The 24,613-nt window shown below is 36.9% G+C and overlaps 1 protein-coding gene across 1 annotated transcript; it reads right to left on the bottom strand.

The window, feature by feature from the left end:
* Positions 1 to 530: 530 nt before the first annotated feature.
* On the bottom strand, positions 531 to 20,962 carry LOC144371228 (uncharacterized). The gene is given in 2 exon segments (XM_078033646.1): positions 531 to 1,816; positions 20,899 to 20,962. Coding segments are annotated over 2 exon segments (1,350 nt in total).
* Between the last annotated feature and the right edge of the window lie 3,651 nt (positions 20,963 to 24,613).

Here is a 24,613-nt window from a genome sequence, read left to right on the forward strand (position 1 = left end):
TTTTTTCACCTAGGTCCCAAATACTTCAAGGGATGGGCCATAGATAAGAAACTTACTACAATCTTTATATTTGTCAAGGTGTTTTTGTAAATATTTTACTATTATCTAAGGTACACACTTTGTACAAATCTACTCCACATTTGATACAGATATGAGGTCAAAAATTTAAAAATGTTGGAAATTTGAATACAGTCTTGGACACATTCTTTGGGTTTCTATGTGCTATAAATCCTTCAGTGTTTTAAAAATGTTTGATCAATGGCCAAAAGCTTTGCAAAAAATTTTTCACATGTCCTCTCACTCGAATGAATTCTGACGTGCTGAGTAGGGTGTGAGCAACTATTGGAGACTCTGACACCTATTTTACATTTATATGATTTCTGTGCTATCATATCTCTGGTGTGAAATAGTGTTGAACTGCTGTGAAATAAGGGTTGACTCATCCTTAAAGATACTGATGCAATGTTTTCATTGTAAAGCTTCTCTCCAGTATAAAATCTACAATGTTTAGTAAGATGTGATCTTCAATATTAAAAGCTTAGCCATTCTTCACATTTATAGGACTTCTCTCTAGTATGGGTTCTCTGGTGTCGAGTAAGTGATGATTGTTGTTTAAAATCTTTACCACATTCTCTACATTTGTAGGGCTTCTCTCCAGTGTGGATTTGCTGGTGCTGATTAAGTGATGATTTTTGACTGAAACTCTTGCCACACAATTTATATTTGTAGGGCTTCTCTCCAGTATTAATCCTGTTGTGGCGATCAAGATGTGAGTTTGTATTAAAACTTTTGCCACACACTTTACATTTATAGGGCTTCTCTCCAGTATGAATTCTGTTGTGGCGAACAAGACTCAAGTGTATATTAAAAGCCTTGTCACACACTTTACATTTGTAGGGCTTCTCTCCAGTGTGGATTCGCTGGTGCTGAGTAAGTGATGATATGTGATTAAAATTCTTGCCACACACTTTACATTTGTAGGGCTTCTCTCCTCTATGAATCCTTTTGTGACAATTAAGGTGCAATGTGCTATTAAAAGCTTTGGCACACTCTTTACATTTGAAGGGCTTCTCTCCAGTGTGGATTCGCTGGTGCTGAGTAAGTGATGATTTTCGACTAAAACTCTTGCCACACACATTACATTTGTAGGGCTTCTCTCCAGTATAAATCCTGTTGTGGCAATCAAGATTCGAGTTTTAATATAAACTCTTGCCACACACTTTACATTTATAGGGCTTCTCTTCAGTATGAATTCTGTTGTGGCAATCAAGATTTGAGTTTGTATTAAAACTTTTGCCACACACTTTACATTTGTACGGCTTCTCTCCAGTATGAATCCTGTTGTGGCGATCAAGATTTGAGTATGTATTAAAACTCTTGCCACACACTTTACATTTGTAGGGCTTCTCTCCAGTGTGGATTCTCAGGTGCCGAGTAACTGATGATTCTTTACTGAAACTCTTGCCACACAATTTACATTTGTAGGGCTTCTCTCCAGTATGAATCCTGTTGTGGGGATCAAGATTTGAGTTTATATTAAAACTTTTGCCACACACTTTACATTTGTAGGGCTTCTCTTCCATATGAATTCTCTGGTAATTTTTAAGGCTTGGTTTTTGACTGAAACCTTTGCAAAATTGTTTACATATGTAGGGCATTACTCCAGGGTGTGTCCACTGCTGACAAATAAGATTGGAGCTTTTATTAGAAGTTTTGTCACATTCTTTGCATTTGCATGGCATATCTCCTGTATGAACATTGTGATGATGAGTAAAGTTCTTGAGTACATTGCATTCTTCACATTGGTTGGTCTTCTCTACAGAATAATTTTTTTGGTGTTGAGTAATGGTGAAAAACTTTTTAAGTCTTTCCCACACTTTTTACATTTACAGGTCTCTCCTTCAGTATAAATCCTCTGTTATTAAACAAGTTTTAACTTTTCACTAAAAGTTTTTTCACATTCTTTAAATTTGTAGAATTTATCACTGTCATAGTATCTGCGGTGTTTTAAAAATATATTAAAGCATTTACCTGCTCAATATCTCCGATACAACTCGGTCTGTCTTTCTCTATAAATTTTCTTGTATTAAGAAAGCTCTGTACTGTGGTTAAGAGCCCTTTTACATATGTTACACTTGCGGGTTTTTTCTTGGCTATAAATATTTTAATGAACACTAGTTTTTGATCACTGAAGCAAGACTTTCCTACATGGTCATCTTGGTAAATTTCCTTTAGAAAAGGACTAGGATTTCTCTATATTCATAGATTTTATCATCAAGGTAAATATACTGGTCATTACTCAGGGTAGAGACATGGCTTATTGTGTTACTTCAAGCTTTATCTATATAGTGCACTTTCCATAAATCTGTATCAGAATTGTCATTAAGCAATAGTGGGGAAGTAGAAACTTTTCTACAATTCTTGTCCATTTGGGGACAAGGAGAAATTAATCTTTTGTTTCAGAAAATGGACATTTTATAAAGAAACTCCCAAAAGGATCACTTTTAGAAATATCTTTTCTGTGCAAAAGTTTTACTGGAATTTTAACTCAGTGCTACTTTTATAATTGGCCAAGTTAAAAACTGATGCATGGTCTGAATTTCAATTTTTCCACATTGACTTTCAATTCAAAAATGGCTGTGGATTTATTTTTAAAGACATAAAACTCCTCAAAATAATTGGAATACATTGAATTTTTTTTAAGATAAATTTTCTCTGGTGTCTTTTGACCATAAAATTTTTATCATAAATAGGGACTACTGATTGATTTTGTCTATTATAATACAATTTTTGAACTTTACTCTCACCTATATTTTCCCATTGTTTTCTTGGTTGTAAACAGTCAAAGTCACACTTTACATATCTTCTCTCTCTCTCATTTATTCCCTGTTCTGGTAAAATTTCTCGAGGATGATTAGAAGTCATGGCTGTAATAAATAAAAATAACAAACATGTTTACTTACTGTACTGCGCTGAGTATATTTTTCAGACATAAGAAATTGCAGCAAAAAATAACATCAGTAGGGGAGTGAATTATTAAATCCAGTCTATCATTTCTGTAGAAATATATAAATCAAATAAAAATACACACAGAAAATTACTTTGAAAATTTTCCTAATCATCTTTGTGTTCACACTATCCAAGATGAGTACATTACTATAGAGAGTAATATAGTAGAGAAAAAATACATTTTGTTACACAAAGATTTTCCTACTTCAGAATATATTTTCAAAATCTACTGTTTCATTAAAAATAAAAATATGAAACATGCAAATATTTGGGGACTGTTCAAAAAGGGGTTCCTGCTTACCAACAGAAAGAAACATGGCTAAATCAACTGTAAGCAAAGTTATGAATTACTTCAAGGGAATAGTCAATTATTATTTAAAAGAAGTTTACTGAACTAAACCAACACACAATAAACAGAATAAAAATAAGTGAAGAATTGTTAATAGTAATAAGCAGAAATGTATGTTTAAAGACTTTCTTCAGAAAATGTCTGAAACACTCAGGGGTGGTTGTACATAGCAACATAGGAGGTTGAGCTAGAGCATCAAAATTTAAAGGCCAGACAAAGTAAAAAATGCAAAGTGCTAAATCGCGCTTAAGTTCTCTTTCCAGTATTAATAAACACATCTCAGAAAATCGGAAAAATGAAACATCCAAGCAGCTCAGTTTTCTCCAAGTTGTAAAGACTCAAAGTAGGTTGTAATCCAAGTTTAAAAACTCAGGATACTGAGAGCATCCAAGCGAAAAAGATGGGTCACCTAAAAATGTGTAACTATATAATTGTGAAATCCTTAGTCGAATCTTCACAACACAGGAAGAAATTCATTCTATCTATATTCAAGGGATGAAAGAATAAAATTATCAACCAAGAAATTATATTCACAGCTACTACCTTTCAAAAGAGAAGGAAAATGAAGTCTTTAAACATACAAAAATACACACACTATTCATCAACACTGGATATGTTCTCCAAAAAGTACTAAAGGTAACCCTTCATAATAAAATGTAAGTGCACACCATCATAAGTCATATAAAATTTTAAACATTTCTTGGCAAAAACAATTCTATTTTATTGTAATGATGGGTCATAAAACATGTAATTTTGCAATAAAATTTGAAAGACAAAAGCAAAAAAACAATACTGTTAATAGGCATATATACCTGAAACAAAAATATAATCTTAAAAGGTCACATAAATATATTCAGTTTTTAATAAAGTGAAGTCAAGTTGATACTCATACAAAGTATGAGTAGGAGATTCTTCCTTTTTTGAGTTTTTTGTTGGCAACTGCAAGATTACAAAATTGTGATAAAAACAAAACTTGGATATCTGAATTAACTCTAAATATTGCAATTGTAGATAGTCTACAGGATACTCTAAATCTAAGAACACACACATACTGAAAGCAAAAGAATATAATAATGACACATACAAAAGTGATTGAACAAAACCTGGGCTGTATAAATTATAGTACACAAAACATAGTTTAAGACAGTTATAGGACATAGAAGACATTTTAAATTAAAACAAAAAAACTTTCAAAAGAGGCAAAAGAGAGAAAAGGACCCTTTCCCTAGGTTCTGAATTAAGAGTAAATACATTCGTTACGTACTTCATACTTCCCAAACACACAAAGAAAACACTGAGAGGGTTTAATGAAAACAAAGAATCACCGTCATACTAAGAGACATAAATCCCCACTTACTGAAAAGAGAAATACAGTGAAGCAAAATGGTAATTGCAAAGCATAAGACTTTGAAAATATTTTGAAACTAGATAGACTTATAGAATCCCTGTTCTTAATCAAAAGTGGAATATTATTCTGGTTAGATCAATTTTATATATTAAAACAAAGGTTAATAAAAATTTAAGTGATAGTTATTTTGTAACCAACATGGAATAAATATTTTAAGTCAAAAGTGGTAGAGATTTTCAAAAATCCCTAAATATGTGTCAGTTGATTGAACACTCTTCGGCATGATGATGTTCAAAATTGAAAGATTAAATTTAAAGATGTATATACTACTTAAAGTTAACTAGAGGCTCCATATAATATTCATCAACCTCCCATTGTTAAAAAATTTTTTTGCAGAGAAATCTATCTTTTAAATTGTATGAATAACCCCAAAAATACAAATAAGATTATTTCCCTGCTAAAAAAATATTAAAAGTTACAGAATTTAATTGTAAATGCAAACATGGAGTCACGTAGATGGAGTTCTTAGTGAGTGTGGCAATCAGCCCTCACATCAATAGCAAATTAAAAACATTGCACACCAGTTTTGTTACATTGTTATTCAACAGAGCCATCATGGGGGATGTAAACCAAATATCCCTTGAAAAGAATGATGAGCCATATTGGAATATAAAACTACAGAATTTTGAAGTCAAAGAATTTATTTTAATTATATATTTTACAAAATGTATATACACTAGGTTAACTGAAATGTCACAGAGAGACTACTGCAGAATTCTACTAACATGACATCTCTAAACTAAAAAAAAAGCTTTCTTAACAAGAGAGAATAGTTATGTGATGAGGAGACAGAAATGAGCCCTCACTTCCTAGGCATTGTTTTTTTTTTTTTTTAGATGTAAACTTTGTAGAAATATATTGCATAACAATTTTAATTAATGTTACTGAACTATATATTTACAATTTTGGAGACAATAAGTTTTAATTTGTGGTTTTGATTACACCGAAAATTAATAGATAAAGAGAATGGCAACATTTCTCAAAGCTACATTTAAAATAATGTGGTCTTTATCCTTGAAAGAAGAACAAGCTCATCAATATACAAATGATGAGCATGCATGTAATCTCAGCTACTAGGAAGTCTGAGGCAGGCGAATTGCAAATTCAAGACATCCTCAATAACTTAGTGAGAACCTCTCTTTAAATATGAGTGAAAAGGAGCTCGGGTGTAGTTCAGCACGAGAGTATCACAGCCATCAATCTCCAATACAATTACACATAGAAAACTTCAATTTCTACATACATGGGCAGAATCAAAAGCCAATCAAGATAAAATACAGAAGTCATGGACAAAAGAGGCTTAATATTTATACAGGCAAAAGAACATATAATATTTTTGGCAATACAAACAAGAATCATACATCTCTTAGTTTGTGAAGCAATTAACTGATATGAGGAAACCCAGTCTATAACATGGAACCTACTGTACACAATTTAAAAAAGAGGAAAAACAACCAAATTGTAAATATCCACAGATGTATTATTTTACAAATCCTCTAACTCAAATAAAACTCACACCATCTCTCAAAACAGCAGTCTTTGTCCAACTTGACACTCATTTCATAGCAGATAATTTCATAGAAAATCCATTACACATATCAGAAAGAACACTGATAAGAAAATTTTAGTGAAAAAATGTACAAATAAGATTAGAGACACTGACTTATGATAGTAATGTATTACAATGGGTGGACCTAGAGGTCTCCAGAAATGTGCAAAACTTTCCTGCAAATAATGGAACAAGAGCTGGAGTTTTAGAGCACTGTTAGAGAGCTTGTCTAGCATTTGTGAAGCCCTGGGTTCAATTCTCAGCACCATATATGGATAAACAGGAAATTCATTAACAACTAAAAACATTTTTTAAGTTATGAAAGAGCTGCTGTCAGATAACATTAACACTCAAAAGGCAAGCGGAGTGTTTTGTTGTTAATTTGAATGTATGGAGACATTACTGGAGGAAAAGGAGGATACTACATAATTTTAAAGCACAGAACACAGGACAGGTTTTTCTATGATAACAAGAGAAAGAATTCAAAGCTTCTCAAAAATATTTTCTGTTAGATAATGTCTCAATGAACCTTTTTGAATTTAGGCTTCCTCCTCTACCTCAACTATGTCCTCTGCTATATGTGGGCCACAGGATTTGACATCACTGCATTCTCTAAGTCAACCATATGTCAAGTGAAAGTCATATATCATGCCACCAAAGGAAAACATTAAAGATGAAAGGAAACATCATTAATATTTTCTTGTTAGCACCACGAACTACCCCATCTTTCTTATTGAAAGCATAAATATGCAACACATTTTTCTGGAGAAGTTCCCAAATGATATACTTCAAGGGAAGAAAACTAAATAATGATAATTAGGAATATTGAAGGAAAGTTATGCTCACCCACAAAGACTAGGTTGCTGTAGTTCTCCAACATCACTTCTCTATATAAATTCTGCTGAGCAGGATCCAGGCATTTCCATTCCTCCTTAGAGAAATCAATAGTGACATCCCTGAATTTCAATGGCTCCTGAAATAAAAATTGGTAGATAAATAGAACCTGGTCCAAACCATTATTCAGTTTTTAATTTGAATTAAGAGTTAGTAGAACTGACTATCATGTAGGAGAGTGACTTTAATTATGTAATAAGATACTTTCCATTATCTAATTCAGAGGAAAATACATAAGTCTAAAAACAGTATATATATTCCATATCAGAGTGAAGTGAAGGATATATATAATAACCCAAGCACTGAATAACAGCCCAACGCCTAACTTTTCTGCAATCAGTGAATGTGAAATTTGGCGGACATTCCAGATGCAGATCAGACTTGTCAAAGATATTCTCATGAGGTGATTGTGCACAAGGGAGACAAAAAGAGCGGTAAAAAAGCTTTTTAAAACAGTCTGGTTTTTATTCTTTCTGCTTTCTATCCATGAGATAGATTGAGATTCCCAATACAATTAGTTTCAAATATCATCCATGACACATTCCCAATGTGTAAAATATTCATAAAATATTAATGTTTGGAGACATGTAAAGTGACACTACCACCTTGTGAAAAGACAAACTTGAATTATTTCAAGTTTTATAAGCAGTTCAACGAGTGTATCAATTTGATGCAATAGAATGAACAATGGGTTACAGAAGACTTCAAGGAGGAAATTTAAAAAATTCTTAGAGGTAAACAAGAACATAGACACAACATATCAAAATCTCTTGGACACTATGAAAGCAGTACTAAGAAGAATATTCATTGCATTGAGTTCATTCCTTAAAAGAAGAAAAAGTCAATCATTAATCTCATACTTCATCTCAAAGCCCTAGAAGAAGAAATCAACAGCAAAGTAGAAGGCAAGAAATAATTGAAATTAGAACTTAAATTGAATTAAAAGAAACAATTAAACCTTGACAAAAAGTTGGTTCTCTCACAGACCCTATGCTAATAAAGACAAAGAGAGATAAAATTCAAATTATCAGCATATATGATGAAAAAGGTAATATCCCAACAGACACTACAGAAATAGACAAGATATTTAGAAATTATCTTGAAAATGTATACCCCAATAAAACAGAAGACACTGAAGGCATCAACAAATTTCTTTTTTTTTAAATATTTACTTATTTATTTTTAGGCAGACACAATATCCTTGTCTGTATGTGGTGCTGAGGATCGAACCCAGGCCGCATGCATGCCAGGTGAGCGCGCTACCACTTGAGCCAAATCCCCAGCCCATCAACAAATTTCTTAAGTCATATGATATGCCCACATTGAATCAGGAAGACATACACAATTTAAACAGACCAATATTAAATGATGCCCTTCAGTTGATGAATGGATAAAAATATGGGGCATATATACACAATGAAATTTTACTCAGTAATAAAAAAATCATGGCAATTGCATATAAATGGATGATATTGGAGAAGTCAAGTTAGGCAATCCCAACACATAAATGTTGAATGGTTTCTCTGATATAAAAAGGCTGAGTATAGTGGGGTAGGGAGGGGAAGCATGGGAAGAATAGATGAATTCTACATAGGTCAGAGGGGTTGGAGGGGAGGGGATGAGGCAGGGGATTAGCAGTGATTGTGGAATGTGATGACACCATTATCCAAAGTACATATATGAAGACACAAATTGGTGCCAACATACCTTATATACAACCAGAGATATGAAAAATGTGATATATATGTGTATTAAGACTTATAATGCAGAAAGAAATGGGTACACATATAATGGCATAAATTAGCATGAATATACTTTCTATACAGAGATACGAAAAATTTTGCTCTCTGTGTAATAAGAATTGTAATGCATTCCACTTTTGTCGTGTATTTAAAAAAAATAAATGAATTTTTTAAAAGAAATGTATTGAAACCCATTGGGGACCCTATAAGCCTACATGGCTATGTATCTTAAAAACACAGAGTTGAAAGGGAAGATGCATGTACAAAATGAGAAACCAAGAAAGAATATGCCCCAAACAAAGATGCTACATTATTAGAATCCATGGTCAGAATAGCAGGATAAATGGGAGAAGGTACATAATTTTCTGTGAATTAAAGGATGATATGAGAGCAAATACAGGCAGCAAAGGATTATTTTGATAAAGAGTTACATAAGCAAACACAGAAAACAGAAGATTCCTTCAATAAGAAGATAGAGATTTTGAAAAAAAAAAAGAGAGATCCTTGAAATGAAGAAAACGGTAAACCAAATTAAGAACTCAATAGGAAGCATCTCCAACAGAATAGATCACTTGGAAGACAGAACCTCTGACATTGAAGGCAAAATATATAATCTTGAAAAAATAAAGTTGACCCCAGTGAATATTGTCAGAAACCATGAGCAGAAGATTCAAGAATTGTGAGATAATATTAAAAGACCAAATTTAACAACTATTGGGATAGATAAAGGCATAGAGGTCTAAACTACAGAAATGGACAATCTATTCAACGAAATAATACCAGAAAAATTCCCAAACATGTAGAGTGAATTGGGAAATCCAATACAAGGATCGTATAAAATACCAAATGAACAAGATCACTACAGGTCTACACCAACACACATCATAATGAAAAGATCTAGCTTGCAGGAGGAGCAGAGCATTTCAAAAGCCACAAGAGAAAGGAATCAAATTACATATAGGGAAAACCAATCAGGATCTCTGATTTCTGAACTGAGACCCTGAAGTCTACAAGATCCTGCAACAATATAGACCAAGCTCTGAAAGAAATGGATGCCAATCAAGAAGTATACCCAGTAAATTAAATTTTGATTAGCAATTAGATCAAAATCTAATTCAGATGGTATTTTATGACAAAATAAAAACTTTCCATCATACACAAAATTTAAAAGAATTTACAATGAGAAATCTGCACTACAGAACATCCTTGGCAAAATATTCCATGAGGAGGAAATGAACAACAATAAAAAATAAGAAAAGGGTAGTATCACTCTAAAGGAAAAACCTATCAAAGAGAAACTGACTTAGTTAAATACCAAAAATAAACAAATATAACTGGGAATACAAATCTTGTCTCAATAATAATCCTGAAAGTTTAGTTCCAACTCAGCAATCAAAAGACAGGCAGATTGGATTAAAAAAAAAAAGACCAACAATATGCTGACTCCAAGAGACTAATCTCATAGGAAAAGACACCCAGAGACTAAAGGTGACAGGTTGGAAAAAAATATATCGCTCAGGCTGGGGTTGGGGCTCAGTGGTAGAGCACTAACCTAGCACATGTGAGGCCCTGTATTTGATCCTCAGCACCACATAAAACTAAATCATAAAGGTATTGTGTTCATATACAAAAAATAAATACCACTCACATGAACTGTGGAGGCAAGTAGTTGTTTCTATTCTTATATCAAATAATGTGGACTTCAAGTGAAAGTTAATCAAAAGGGATAAAGAAGGACACTACATACTGTTTAAAGGAACTATACACCAACAAGACAAAAAAAAGTATAAATATACACACCCCCAAAACAATGGAGCATCTATGTTCAAACAGACGCTTCTCAAGTTTAAGGGCCCAGTAGACCACAAGAAAATAATTCTGGGTGACTTTAACAAACCTCTTTTACCACTGGATTGATCTTCCAAACAATATCCAGACAGAAACTATAGAACTCAATAATACAATCAACAACTTATATTTAACTGACATACATAGAATATATCATCCTTCAACAGGCGAAGAGACTTTCTTCTCAGCAGCAAATAGATCCTTCGCTAAAATAGACCATATGTCATGCAAAAAAGAACTCTAACCAATACAGAAAAGTAAAGATATTACCCTGCATTCTATCAGATCATAATGGAATGAAATTAGAAATCAATGATAAAAATAGAAGCTACTCCTATACCTGGAGTCTAAATAATATGCTAGTGAATGAACAATGGGTTGCAGAAAACATCAAAGAGGAGATTTAAAAATTCTTAGAGGTGAATGAGGACACAGATACAACATATCAAAATCTCTGGGACACTGTGAAGGCATTACTAAGAGGAAACTTCATTGCATGGAGTTCATTCCTTAAAAAAAAGAAGAAGTCAAATAAATGACCTAAAATTACATCTCAAACCCCTACAAAAAACAATTAATCAACACCAAAAGCAGTAAAGGAGAGAAAAGAATTAAAATCAGAGCCGAGATCAATGAAATTGGAACAAAAGAAGCCAATAAAAATTGACAAAGTGACTGGTAATGGTACTACCATTTGACCCAGCTATCCCGCTCCCCAGTCTATACCTAAAGGACTTAAAAACAGCATACTAGAGGGACACAGTCACAATGTTTTTAGCAGCACAATTCACAAGAGTTAAACTGTGGAGCCAACATAGATGTCCTTCAGTGGATGAATGGATAAAGTAAACATGGCATTTGTACACAATGGAATATTACTTAGCAATAAAAACTAAAATAAAATCATGGCATTTGCAGGTAAATGGATGGCATTGGGGAAGATAATGCTAAGTTAGCCAAACCCAGAATAACAAATGCTGAATGTTTTCTCTGATATAAGGAGGCTGACTCATAGAGGGGTAGGGAGGGGGATCATGGTAGGAATAGATGAATTCTATTTTGGGCAGAGTGGTGGGAGGAATAGGGAGGGGAAAGGGATTAGCAAGGATGCTGGAATATAATAGACATCATTATGCAAAGTACACATATGAACACATGAATTGATGTCAACCTACTTTATATACAGAGATATGAAAAGTTTTGCTGTATATGTGTAATAAGAATTGTAATATATTGTGCTACCATATATTTTTAATTTTTTTTTAGTTTTCAAAATGAATAGTTGGCTCTTTGAAAAACAAATACATTTGATAAAACCTTATCCATGCTACTGTAGAGAAGGAGAGAAAAACTCCAATTAATAAAATCCATGATGAAAAAGGAAATATCACCATGATCACTAGAGAAATACAGAAGATAATTAGAAATTATTTTGAAAATTTGTACTGCAATAAAACAGAATATATAGAAGTCATCAACAAATGTCTAGAATCATGTGACTTACCCAAACTGAATAAGTTAAACAGATCATTTTCAAGTAATGAAATAGAAGACACAATCTAAAGGCTACCAACCCCCCCAAAATAAAAATAAATAAAGCCCAGGACTCAATGGATACAAGAACTTCAAAGAAGAACTAATACCAACACTCCTCAAATTATTCTATGAAATATAAAAAAGGGAGCACTTCCAAACTCACTCTATAAGGCCAATATCTCTTTCATTCTAAAATAAGACAAACACAGACAAGAAAGTGTACTTCAGACCAATACCTCTAAAAAGCAGAAGCAAAAATTCTGAATAAAATTCTGGCAAATCAAATACAAAAACATATCAAAAAGATGGTTCATCATGATGAAGTGGGATTCATTCCAGGATGCAACCTTGGTTCAACATACAGATATCAATAAATGTAATTCATCACATCAGTAGATTTAAAGATAAGAACCTTATGATCATCTCAAAAAATGCAAAAAAAAAGGCATTTGACAAAATACAGCACACCTTCATGTTCAAAACACTAGAAAAACAAGGGATAACAGGAACTTCCCTCAACATTTGAAAGGCTCTCAATGCAAAGTCTCAGGCCAACATTATTCTAAATGGAGAAAAACTGAAGGCATTCTCTATACAATTGAAAACAAGACAGGGATGCCCTCTCTCACATTTCTATTCAATATAGTTCTTGAAACACTGGCCAGAGCAATTAGACAGATTAAAGAAATTAAAGGAGTGATTCTGCAATCTGCATTTGGGGTAAAATTGGGAGTTCTTCAATGTAATGTATAAAATATGATATGCAAAGAGCTTTGTAATGTTGTGAACAACCAATAAAAGAAAGAATTTTTAAAATAAGAAATTAAACAAATAAGCATAGGAAAAGAAGAACTTAAACTAGCACTATTTGCTGATGATATAATTCTGTACCTCGAAGACTCAAAAAACTCCACTAGAAAACTTCTAGAACTAGAGTTCAGCAAAGTAGCAGGATATAAAATCAACACCCGTAAATCAAAGGCATTTCTGTATATCAGTGACAAATTCTCTGAGAGAGAAATGAGAAAAATTACCCCATTCACAATATCCTCAATAAAAAAGATACTTGGAAATCAACAAGAGGTGAAGGATCCATACAATGAAAACTATGAAACACTAAAGAGAAATCAAAGACCTTAGAAGATGGAAAGATTTAACTTGATCTTAAATAGGCAGAATTAATATTATCAAAATGATCATATTACCAAAAGCACTATACAGATTTAATGCAATTCTGATCAAAATCCCAATGGCATTCCTCATAGAAATAGAAAAAGCAATCATGAATTAAATCTGGAAAAATAATAGACCCAGAATAGATAAAGCAATTCTTAGCTGGAAAAGGGACGCAGGTGGTATTGCTATACCAGACCTTAAACTATACTTCAGAGTCATAGTAACAAAAACAATATGGTACTGGCATCAAAACAGGCTGGTAGACCAATAGCCCAGAATAGAGGTACACAGAGACCAACCCACAAAACTACAATTATCTTATATTAGACAAAGTTGCCAAGAACATGGATTGGAGAATAGATAGCCTCTTCAACAAATGGTGATGGGAAAAGTGGAAATCGATAGGTAGCAAAACAAAATTGAATCCCTCTCTCTCACCATGCATAAAAGTTAACTCAAAATGGATCAAGGGTCTAGGAATTAAACCAGAGACTCTCCAAATAAAAGAAAAAGTAGGCCCTAATCTCCATCATGTGGGATTAGGCCACAACTTCCTTAATAACACTCCTATAGCACAGGAATTAAAACCATGAATCAACACATGGGATCAATTTAAAATAAAGGTTTTTATTAAAAAAAAACCAATAGAATAGAGAGCATATTTTCTGGGAGCAAATCTTTACCCCATCACACATCAGTTAGAGCACTAATCTCTAGGGTATATAAAGAACTCAAACATCTCAACTACAAACAAACAAACAAACAAACAAAAGCCCAAATAATCCAATCAATAAATGGGCTAAGGACCAGAACAGACACTTCTCAGAAAAGGATACACAATCAATCAACAATTATATGAAAAAATGCTCATCATCTCTAGCAGTCAGAGAAATTCAAATTAAAACCACTCTAAGATTCCATCTCACTCCAGTCACAAGGGCAGCTATTATGAAGACAAACAACAATAAGTGTTGCAGAGGATGTGGGGAAAAGGTACACTCATACACTGCTGGTGGGACTGCAAATTGGTGCAGCCAGTAAGGAGATTCCTTGGATATCTGGGAATGGAACCACCATTTGACCCAACTATTTCTCTTCTCGGACTATACAAAAAACAGCACACTACAGGGACACAGCCAGGTCAATGTTTATAGAAGCACAATTCACAATAGCTAAACTATGGAGTCAACTTAGATGCCCTTCAGTGGATGACTGGATAAAAAAAAATTGTGGCTTATATACACAATGGAATATTACTCATCATTAAAAAAGAACAAAATCATAGCACTTGCACGTAAATGGATAGAGTTGGAGAAGATAAATCTAGGTGAATTCAGCCAACCCCCCCCAAAAAATTGCCAAATGTTTTCTCTGATATAAGGAGGCTGACTCATAGTGGGTTAGGGAGGGGGAGCATGGGCGGAATAGATGAGTTCTAAATAGGGCAGAGGGGAAAGGGAGGGCACAGGGGATTAGCAAGGATGATGGAATGTGATGGACATCTTTATACAAAGTTCATGTATGAAGACATGAATTGGGTGTCAACATATTTATATACAAAGAGAGATAAAAAATTGTGATATATATTTGTATAAAGAGTTGTAATGCAAAAAAGTACATGTATAATGGCATAAATTGATGTGAATATACATTATATACAGAAATATGAAAAATTGTGCTCTATGTGAAATAAGGATTATGATGCATTACACTGTTGTCATGTATTTCAAAAAAAATAATAAAAACTATAAAAATTCATGATTGAAAAAACATCTAGAAAAAAAGAAACAAACAAACAAACAAACTAACTGAGATAGAATGCATTTGGTGCTACATACCCAATATATCCAGTGGTCTGGAGGCTGTGGCAGGGGGATCACAATTGTGAAGCTTACCCTAGCAACCGAGTGAAACCCTGCCTAAATTTAAAAATAAATAGGCAGTAGTAATTTTTAAAAATTAAGAAAAAATTAAATTTTTTAAATAAAAATTTTAAAAGGACTGAGGATAGTGTTGAGTAATAGGGCACCCTGGTTCCAAACTCCAGTTTCACAAAAGGAGAAAAAGAATGAAAAAAAGTCCTTTTCAAAGTTACAGAAAAAATATTTTTAAATTTATACATTGTATATATGAAAACAAAAAAATCTATTCCTAAAATGACCCCATTAAAGAGAACAAGGAGAAGTGACAGATGAAAGAAACCAATTGCCTCAACTTTAACCAAACTCTTCTAAGAAAGGAGAACAGAGACTAAGAGAGAAACGCAGGCAAGAGCAGTGAACATCCCCTTCAAATAGCAGGTATCTAAATGTCCCTTCACCACAAAGCAATAAACCTCTTAAGAAAGGAGGGACTGCACCATAAAGTCACATTGAACAAAAATTGAGACAGTGTTGAAGAACATGTGGGGTTATCATGAAGGTCCACAGAAACAGATATGGACACTACAGCACCTGTCCATATGGGGACACAGCATGCTCTTCCAGAGCCGAGACCCAGGGCCTGGTGACAGAGGATGTCCATTTGGTAATAGATAAATAATAAACTATGGAAAATAACTATTTCTGACAATCAGCCACATTTTGTTTGCCATATTGCATACAGTTTGACAAATACTATGAACACCATGTTAGTTTTATATAGCTGTCACATAAATGTCACATTTCACATATAAGCATACTTAAATAGTACATCTGCAGAATTTGAAAAAATACAAATACAGATCAGCACATAACAGACTGAATTACACACCCTGGGTATAGATGATAGGACTCCTCAGTAGAAAGAAGACAGCTTCCCTCAGGTTCATCTAGGATAACACCCCATCAAAATTTCACCATGATTTCCTTGTAATTGAAGAAGGGACCAAAGCAAACAGTTTGAAAATTCTCTTGGAAGGGTAAATCAATATAAAATTAGCCAAGAATTCTAAACTCTAAAAGCAAAAGCAGGAGCTATCATTACCAGGCACCAATGCATATTATAAAATTATCATATTGCAGTAATTTGAGGACCAAAAAAATCACAAAGCAGAAATTTCATAGATGACTCCATATGTATGTAAATGTCATTTTTATTATGAAGTGCATTGAAAAGGTCTAGATAAATGCCACCATCTACAGCAGAGGATTTAATGTGAATGAACAAGACAACCCAACGTGAAGGGAGGTCTGGGAACTGGAGGCGCAGAACACTGGTAGGGCTTGGGAGCAGGACGTGCGTGGTACTGGACTATACTTCAGCACCCCGAAGAATCACATATTGAGGAGGATTATGTTTCAAAATTACACCAGAATAGGAGGCTCCTGGATTCTCTTCACACATGGATACACCCAATAAGTACCTACTTCTGTTTTGAGTCCCCCTTAAATAAAGTTATACATGGACTGAGAGACCTATGCATTGGACCACTCAGAAAATCTCTACCATCCAAAGGGCAGGCAAAGTTGGGGGACACGTGGGCATTAGTCCTGCCTTGAGCAATGCGCCACATAATTGGGACAGAATACCCCAATCCAGATGCACCCAGAGTAGAGGCAGATTGAATTGGGGTCACAAATGGAGCACATTGAACACTAAATGACTTGTAGCTGGAAAAGCAATTTGTATGGTGTTCATAAAAAAAAGAGCTGGATATACACAAGTATCAGGACGAGAGAAAAAGGAGTGCTTTTCTATGGCTCTGGAGGGTCATGAGCTTTATCCATGGGACCAGGGAAGAAGGAGACTGAGGTCTCAAGGGTCCCAGTTTATCCCTAAAAGGGATTGGCCAGCATGATCTGCAAACTGTGGTTGCTAACAGTTTAGCTCCTCTCTAGCCAGTCAATAAAGGTAGACAGGACAAATGCAGTCCACCCAGCAGCCCTGCCTGAGCCCTTTTCCCCCTACCTTAGAAATAACTCCAGGCCTGAACAGTTCTTTCTGGAAGGAGTATGTCCAGGCAATCAGAGTCCCAACATTTTTCCCCATTCATGGACTCCATCCTAACCCACCAAGTTTTGGGAGCAATGGCAACTGTGCATGTGCATATCTCCCTGGATCACAAAGGAGGGGCATCATATTGATGTCTCAGTATTTCCCTGTGCTACAATCCACACCAGGAGTGCAGCAAAAGGGGTCAAAACCCTATTTATTTCTAGAATAGGCTCACACCACCTTCCTGCAGTGAGCACAGGCAGCCTGGGTTCTAACAAATTGCAACAGAAATTCAGTCACCAGCAAAGTAGGAGAGCTTCTGCAGCCCAACTTCAGGTGTGGGAAAGGCTCCTATCAAACAGGGGAAGAAACAAGTCCTCCAACGACGTGGGTATGGAGAAAGAGACCCGCCCACATGGGGCTAGAATATCAGTTTAGTGCAGCCATTTTTAAAAAATAGCATGGAGTTCTTTAAAAGCTAACAACCACTCTGGACAAATTTCCAAAGGAACTTGAACCAGTGTGTTAATAAATGGCTGCATGCCCACTGATGTTCAAGTATCCACAAGAGTCAGGACGAGGGAACTTCTGAAGTGGCTTCTGGATAAGGAGACTCCTCCAAGCCTCAGAGCAGTCACCTACTCCCCTGAGAAACTACTTCCCCTAAATGCACCTGCTCATAGGTCAACATGTGGCTGATATTTACCAGACGCTAAGGAGACCTCAGATGACCCAGGTGTGGGATCCCTGTGTCAGGCAGAGCCAAACCAGGACCAGGAAAATATCACAGAGGGCATGAGACCCCTAGGACATGCAGTCCACAGCAGGGACACTCAGCCCAAAGACATTCTGACAAAGTGTCTGGCCTGGGAGAGAAAGAGGGAGTACACATGCACACACACACAAACTCACAAATTTTTTCAAATGTTAAGTGGTTTTAGGTGTACTTTTCTCTCATGTAAAATGCTCATAAAGTGAAAAAAACCCTTTTCTTTTAATTTTATTACAGTGGGGACAGGGGACTGGAATTTGAGGAATTAATTGATACAAGTGTATAGATTTCGTCTGGGAGACGGGGTTGTGGATCTGACATTTTTCTTCCCTTACATTTAGAACATTCAGGGGGCCCCGGGCAGGAGGGCCACCCCTGTAATCCCAGCTACTCAGAAAGCTGAGGTATAAGTTCAAGGCCAGACTCAGCATCTCAGCATCTTTCAGGAGATAAATGATAGAAAGTACAAGGGATGTAGCTCTGTGGAAAAGGACCTCTGCATTTATTCACTATGCTCCCCATGCCCCCAAAACAGAATGAAAACCTCAGGTTTGAAAAAAACCTGACACCCCTGAAGATCCCAGCCTGCTTCAGTAGGAAAAGGGCCCACGAACTGGTGATTCTCACGGTCCCAACACTCTGAAATCCACCATTGAAGAAATTCAGGAAGAAGACTTGAGCTGCCAATTTGTACAGAAGATACCCATGTGTTTAATAATGAGAATAAAAAGAATTCAACATCTTTAGAAACCCAAGAAATGTAAAATAAAATCCTATCAGAGACAAAATTAAATAGTATCAATGATGATAGGAAACAGAATAATTCTAATAAACTGAAAGAGTTTAAATGCTTCTTAACTATTTGTAGAAACTGTTTTGCCAATAATGACACATGATAGACCCCCGCCACAGGGACTTGCTGAAATCAGTTAACAAGACTAGGATAATACATTAATAGTCATGGTACATTCAGCTTAAAAATAGTATAAAATAGCATGGGTAAGTTTTACACGGGTGCCATATTCATGAGGTATTATGTGTAACTATGATGCACTAATAAACAATGCAGCATGCTTTACTCTTAATGGAAGCATCCAGTCCTAAAATTCATCCACAAAGTTAAATATATGTAAACTTAACCAAGAAACTTTTGAAATATAAGAGAAAAAGAGTTATTACCTAACATGTACATTGTGGAGCTGTATTGTTACAATTATCATCTAGGAATCACAACGTCAATAAAGTCCACCCCTGAACCCACGTGGATGTGAAAATCCTATACTTAATTGCAACGGAAAAGTCATTATCAATCAAACCCTAACAAAGTCAATCTCAGCAACTTAGCTAGACCCGCGGTCAGAATAAAAACTAAAAACTACCAGGGATATGGCTGAGTGGTAAGGCACCCTTCTGTTAACTACAAAACAAAAAAACAAACTCCACAAAACTAGCTGAGGAATAAGCGAGGTCCCTGTTCACCATAGATCCCCTCTTGCAGGAAAAGGGTGTTTGGAGATTGGAATTTTTTTTTTTATTGGTACTGGGCATTGAACTCAGAGGTCCTCAACCACTGAACCCCATTCCTAGTCCTATTTTGAGCTTTATTTAGAGGCAGGGTCTCCCTGAGTCTCTAAGTGCCTCACCCACTTGCCTAGGCTGGCCTTGACCTCACAATCCTTCTGCATCAGCCCCCCTACCCGCAGCCACTGGGATGACAGGTGTGCGCCATCCTCTGGCTTGCAGTTGATTATTTTCTGGTTCAACCTGTCAATCACCAGAGCCCAGGAAGACGCTGGACAGCCAAGCTCACCTGCCACTTAGGACTGGAGCAGGGGCTGAGGTTGCCCCAGGGGATGGGGAGGCTGGAGGGGTCCCTGCCACTGTCACGCTCTCCACCTGGCTGGCCACAGGGACTGAGGGGCGCTGTCCCCAATTGGCTCAGGCCTGTGGACATGGAAAGACCCCAGAGTCGGGGTCAGCCAACTCCACCACAGTGGGTCCCACCTGATGGCCTCCCTGCCCTGCATCCCTCCCAAGCCTCCCTATCCAGGCACCTGGTGCCACTGCACACTCACCATTTCCTGGTGCCCAGCAGCCAAGCCTGCCCTGGAGAGCTTCAGCCCCTGCGTGGCAGGGCCAACCAGGATCCCGGGCACCCAGCGAAGCCTGGAGGCCAACTGCACAGACCCGGGAGAAATAAATCCCATCCCGAGCGTGGAGGCCCGCCCCCTGTTCGCTGGCTGCGCTCAGGATTGGACATCTCTCAGCATGGAGGCTTCTGATTGGACAGGGCGTCAGTCAGTCTCTGCTCTCCCCAGCCTGAGCGCAGCAAACCTTCTTTTTGAGTGATAGCAGCAAGAAGGAGGCCAGAATGGCAGGGTTTGAGTGCAGCTTTTTTTCTTTTCCTTTTAAGGTTTGGGTATTGGGTCAGGGTTAGGGTGACCAGAATTCTAAGTTCTGTTGGGTTTTGATGTTAGGAAATTGAAGTCATTTTTTGAAACTTTCACCACCTGGGCCTCCTCCTATAAGACCACCCAGAGCATCTTCGGGATGCTGACTTGTCCTTTGTTCATCTGTGCAAAATTCTCCAAGTAAAACTGGCCTTTTGCCCTGTGGAAACTATCCAGTTCATCATGGCCAGCGCTGGTTGAGGCTCATGGTGGTGGTGGTGGGGGCCAGCCCCCTGGAAAGTGTTCCCACGAGGTTGGCAGTATGAGAGCTGATGTTCCTCCAGCTGTGTTGAATCTGTTTCTGGAGCCCACATTGTGCTGGAGGCAGAATAAGGAGATCAGCACAGAAGAGACCCCCAGATCGCAGACCTGGGAAAACCCCAGCTGCACCCAGGCTCCATCTCCCTCTGGCCACTGAGGGTTGAATTCAGAGGCCTTGACCTCTGAGCCCCTTCCCCAGCCCTAGCTTGAAGTTTAGAGACAGGGTCTCATTGAGTTGCTTATCACCTTGCTTTTGCTGAAGCTGGCTTTCAATTAGCCATCCTTCTGCCTCAGCCTCCCTAGACGCTGCAATGATGGGAGTGTGACACTTTTTTTTTCTTTCTTACTTTTTGAGAAAAATACCTGCGGTGGCCACAGGATAACAGCCTTGTGCAGATCAAGGCCACCCTGGGTGATCTCTCTAGTTCCCACCAGTTCCCTGGATCCCAGGCAATGGGATCTTGCCTCCTCCAAAAACCAGAGACAAACTGCCCAGGTGTGCATCCTTATATCAGCTGAATACTCTGCACTTGACAAAAAGAAAAGAAAAGAAAAGAAAAAAGACAGACCCTACCTGCTTGTCTTGATGCAAACAAAGCCAATGTGTTTCCAAAGAGAGATTTGGTCTTGTCTCCCCAATTCAGTGGTGAAAAAAGTCACATGATACAGAGTAGACTTCTCATTAAGGCAGGCTTCATGGTCTGTCTATTAATGAAAAACAATTTGGGTTTGATTGGGAGTCCAGGAAAGCCAATTCCAGGTTTTCCTAATTTGGTAAATAACTCCATAGATTCGAATGCACCCTGCTACTCTCTGCCTTAATTAATCATGGAGGTCTCAAGATTACCTGCCCCCTAGGACCCCAGCTCCTGCACATATAAGCGGGGGGAATCCTTTTTTCTCCATACAGCATCCTGAAACTCCACCTTCCCTTCTGACTCCAACACCTTTGGCAGTATCCAATGGGGGAACGATTTAGAAAATTCTGTAATGTACCTAAAGATATTTCCTCATCCGAGTGTGATGCTATCAATTTGGTCCTATGGCTCTGTTTAGTATGTTTTATGTTTTTCTATTTTGTTGGTTCTTCTTAGTTATACATGACCAGAGAGTGCATTTTTGTAAAATTATCCAAGCATAAAATATACCTTATTCTCCTTAGGACCCCATTCATGTGGGTGAGTATGATTGTTACTGTATTCTGGATAAATGCCATTTTGACTTGAGTGAAAGGGAATCTCAGTGCAGTTTTAATTTGCATTTCCCTAATTGCTAGATACATTGCCTCTTCAATATTTATTTTTTAAAATATGTTTTATAATTGGAGTTGGACCCAATACCTTTAATCTATCCATTTATTTTTTTGTGGTTCTGAAGATGGAACCCAGTACCTTGAACGTGCTAGGTGAGCACTCTATGGATGAGCCCCAGTCCCAGCCCCCATTTTCAGTATTTTTTACTTTTGTTTCTCAGTAACAACAGACTAGGTCTTTGGGGAACTAGTTTTGCTGCATTTGTGAATTGGGAACATTTCTTTTGAAGAAAGACTGAGAAGGTCAAGGCACATTCCCAGGATTCCAGGGATAAGCAGTACACAGTCGTCTTGCCCAGGATAAGGAGAAGATTATGTGGGTGAGAAGAGAAAAAGAGCTGGGGTCACTTTTGGGCCAGAAACTCTCCTTCCTCCATGAGGGAAATTATTCTTGCTGTTAGTTTTCTTAACCCAAATCAGAGATTTTCCTAAGCTACCAGTGCCACTAAATATAATTTTCTGGATAAAGCTCAGATTTGTCTTGAGAGGCAAGGAAAAGTGAATAACCATCCCAGTGGTTCCAATACCAACAAGCTAGACCTTGGGCTCCTTGGGGGCAAAACACTGGGGTTTACCCAATAATTAACAATCCAACAGCACCTGACACCCAATTAATGGGGGATGGAGAATTGGATCAGTGGGTGTGGGGGTCTATAGGTGGCCACCTGCAGGAGCTTGCCTCTGGGGTGCATTTTTTGCATCTTGGAGGTTTTTCAACACCAATAAGATAAACAAAGTGGTGAGAACACTGGCACAACCCTCTGCAATATTCTAGCCAGGAAAATTTATAAGCACTTTAAAAGCATCTTAATGTTTACCCTCAGTCAAATGTGCCTCAATCCGAATAAAACCATTTTAAAAGAGTTGTCAACATGAAAAGTTTCTGAAATCTGCTGGTTTGTGGATCACTGCAAATCCATATGAGTCCATGGCTAAATACATAAGTAAAAATAGAAATCTAATAATGAGCATTTTCTTAAAACTTCTATCCTGAAAACACTGCCCTATTTGCTTTGACAACTAAATAATCATTTAATTATTCCTCTAGCAACACTTGAGGTCCATAAAGAACTATGGAACACGTCTGGTTAAGGCAGAAATGTTGAGACACCAAAAAGAAAGTTACTCTGAATCTCAAAAGAAAAGAAGTCATAAATCACCACAATTCAGGAATGCCCACAAAAACTTGAAATTAAAAACAAGGGACTGGGGTTGTGGCTAAGTGACAGAGATCCTACCTAGCTCGTGTGAGGCACTGGGTTCAATCCTCAGCACCACATTAAATAGAAATATGTAAAATAAAGGTATACTGTCCAAATAAAAACTATTTTTAAAAATAAACATCAATTTAAAAAAAAAAATAAAGCAACACCCTGCAATGCAGCATTTCTCCTAGAACAGCTTCCTGGACCCCCAAATACTAGCATGATATGAGAAAGCTTAGAAAAATGGGTGAGAAATTACAGAACTCTGCTCTGGCCCCATCTCTAGTCCAGCCCCACTTAAATGTCCCTCTCCAAATAGCAAAACCTCAGACCACGTATTTGCTGTCTCTCCCTTTAGGGCTTCCTCACATTTTTTCCCTTTCTTTCTTCTTGTGGTGCTGGGGATTGAACCTGGGACCTTGTGCATGTAGAGCAAGCACACAACCGACTTCACTGAATCCCCAGCTCCTCATTTTTTTTTCCTGAATGTCCATGCGCCTGACAAATGAAGTTCTTTTCTGCCATGAAAACTAAGGAACCTACTTTTTCTGAGCTGATGTCTCTCTCTCTCGCCCTGGAATCCCTTCCCATCACAGAACCTCTCACAGCCAGAGTCAGACTTGAGCTTTGGAATTGTGTGGGGTTTTTATTGCTTGGGGTCTGGTGTCAAATATATCACTGGAGGGATGTAACCAGCAGCTATGCACTTTTTTCTTTTAAAAAGCAAAGGACAAGTTTTGGTAACACATTTTGTTAAGGCCAGGGATTTGGGAGACTGCTTCAGGGGGATCTCAAGTCGATCTCCGAATAGTTTATTTTGAGGCAGGGTTCTCTTAGCAAGACCCTGCTTCAAAATAAAATATTCAAAGTTCTGATATTGGGTGAGTCTTCATGAACAATGAAGGGTCAGAGTTCCTGTTTCAACAGTCTCCCTTTAGGATGCTGTGTGTAGGTGTGTGACTGTTTCCTTCCAACAGGACCTAGAGAAGTTGCTGGTGTCCACCTGTAATAATAAATAGATCAAATGAAGTGAGTAAATAACTAAAGCAATAAAATATCTGACACTTTAGCTGGTTGTGATCCCAGGGATATGGAGGTTATGTTGTTTTTCTTGGCTCTTGTGTTCTTGCAAGAGTGGATTTAAGATAATACATAAAATGTAATCAAAGTAGAGCAAAGCTCATTGG

The sequence above is a fragment of the Ictidomys tridecemlineatus genome, chromosome 16 (assembly GCF_052094955.1).
Source record: "Ictidomys tridecemlineatus isolate mIctTri1 chromosome 16, mIctTri1.hap1, whole genome shotgun sequence".
In the NCBI taxonomy this organism is placed as follows: domain Eukaryota; kingdom Metazoa; phylum Chordata; class Mammalia; order Rodentia; family Sciuridae; genus Ictidomys; species Ictidomys tridecemlineatus.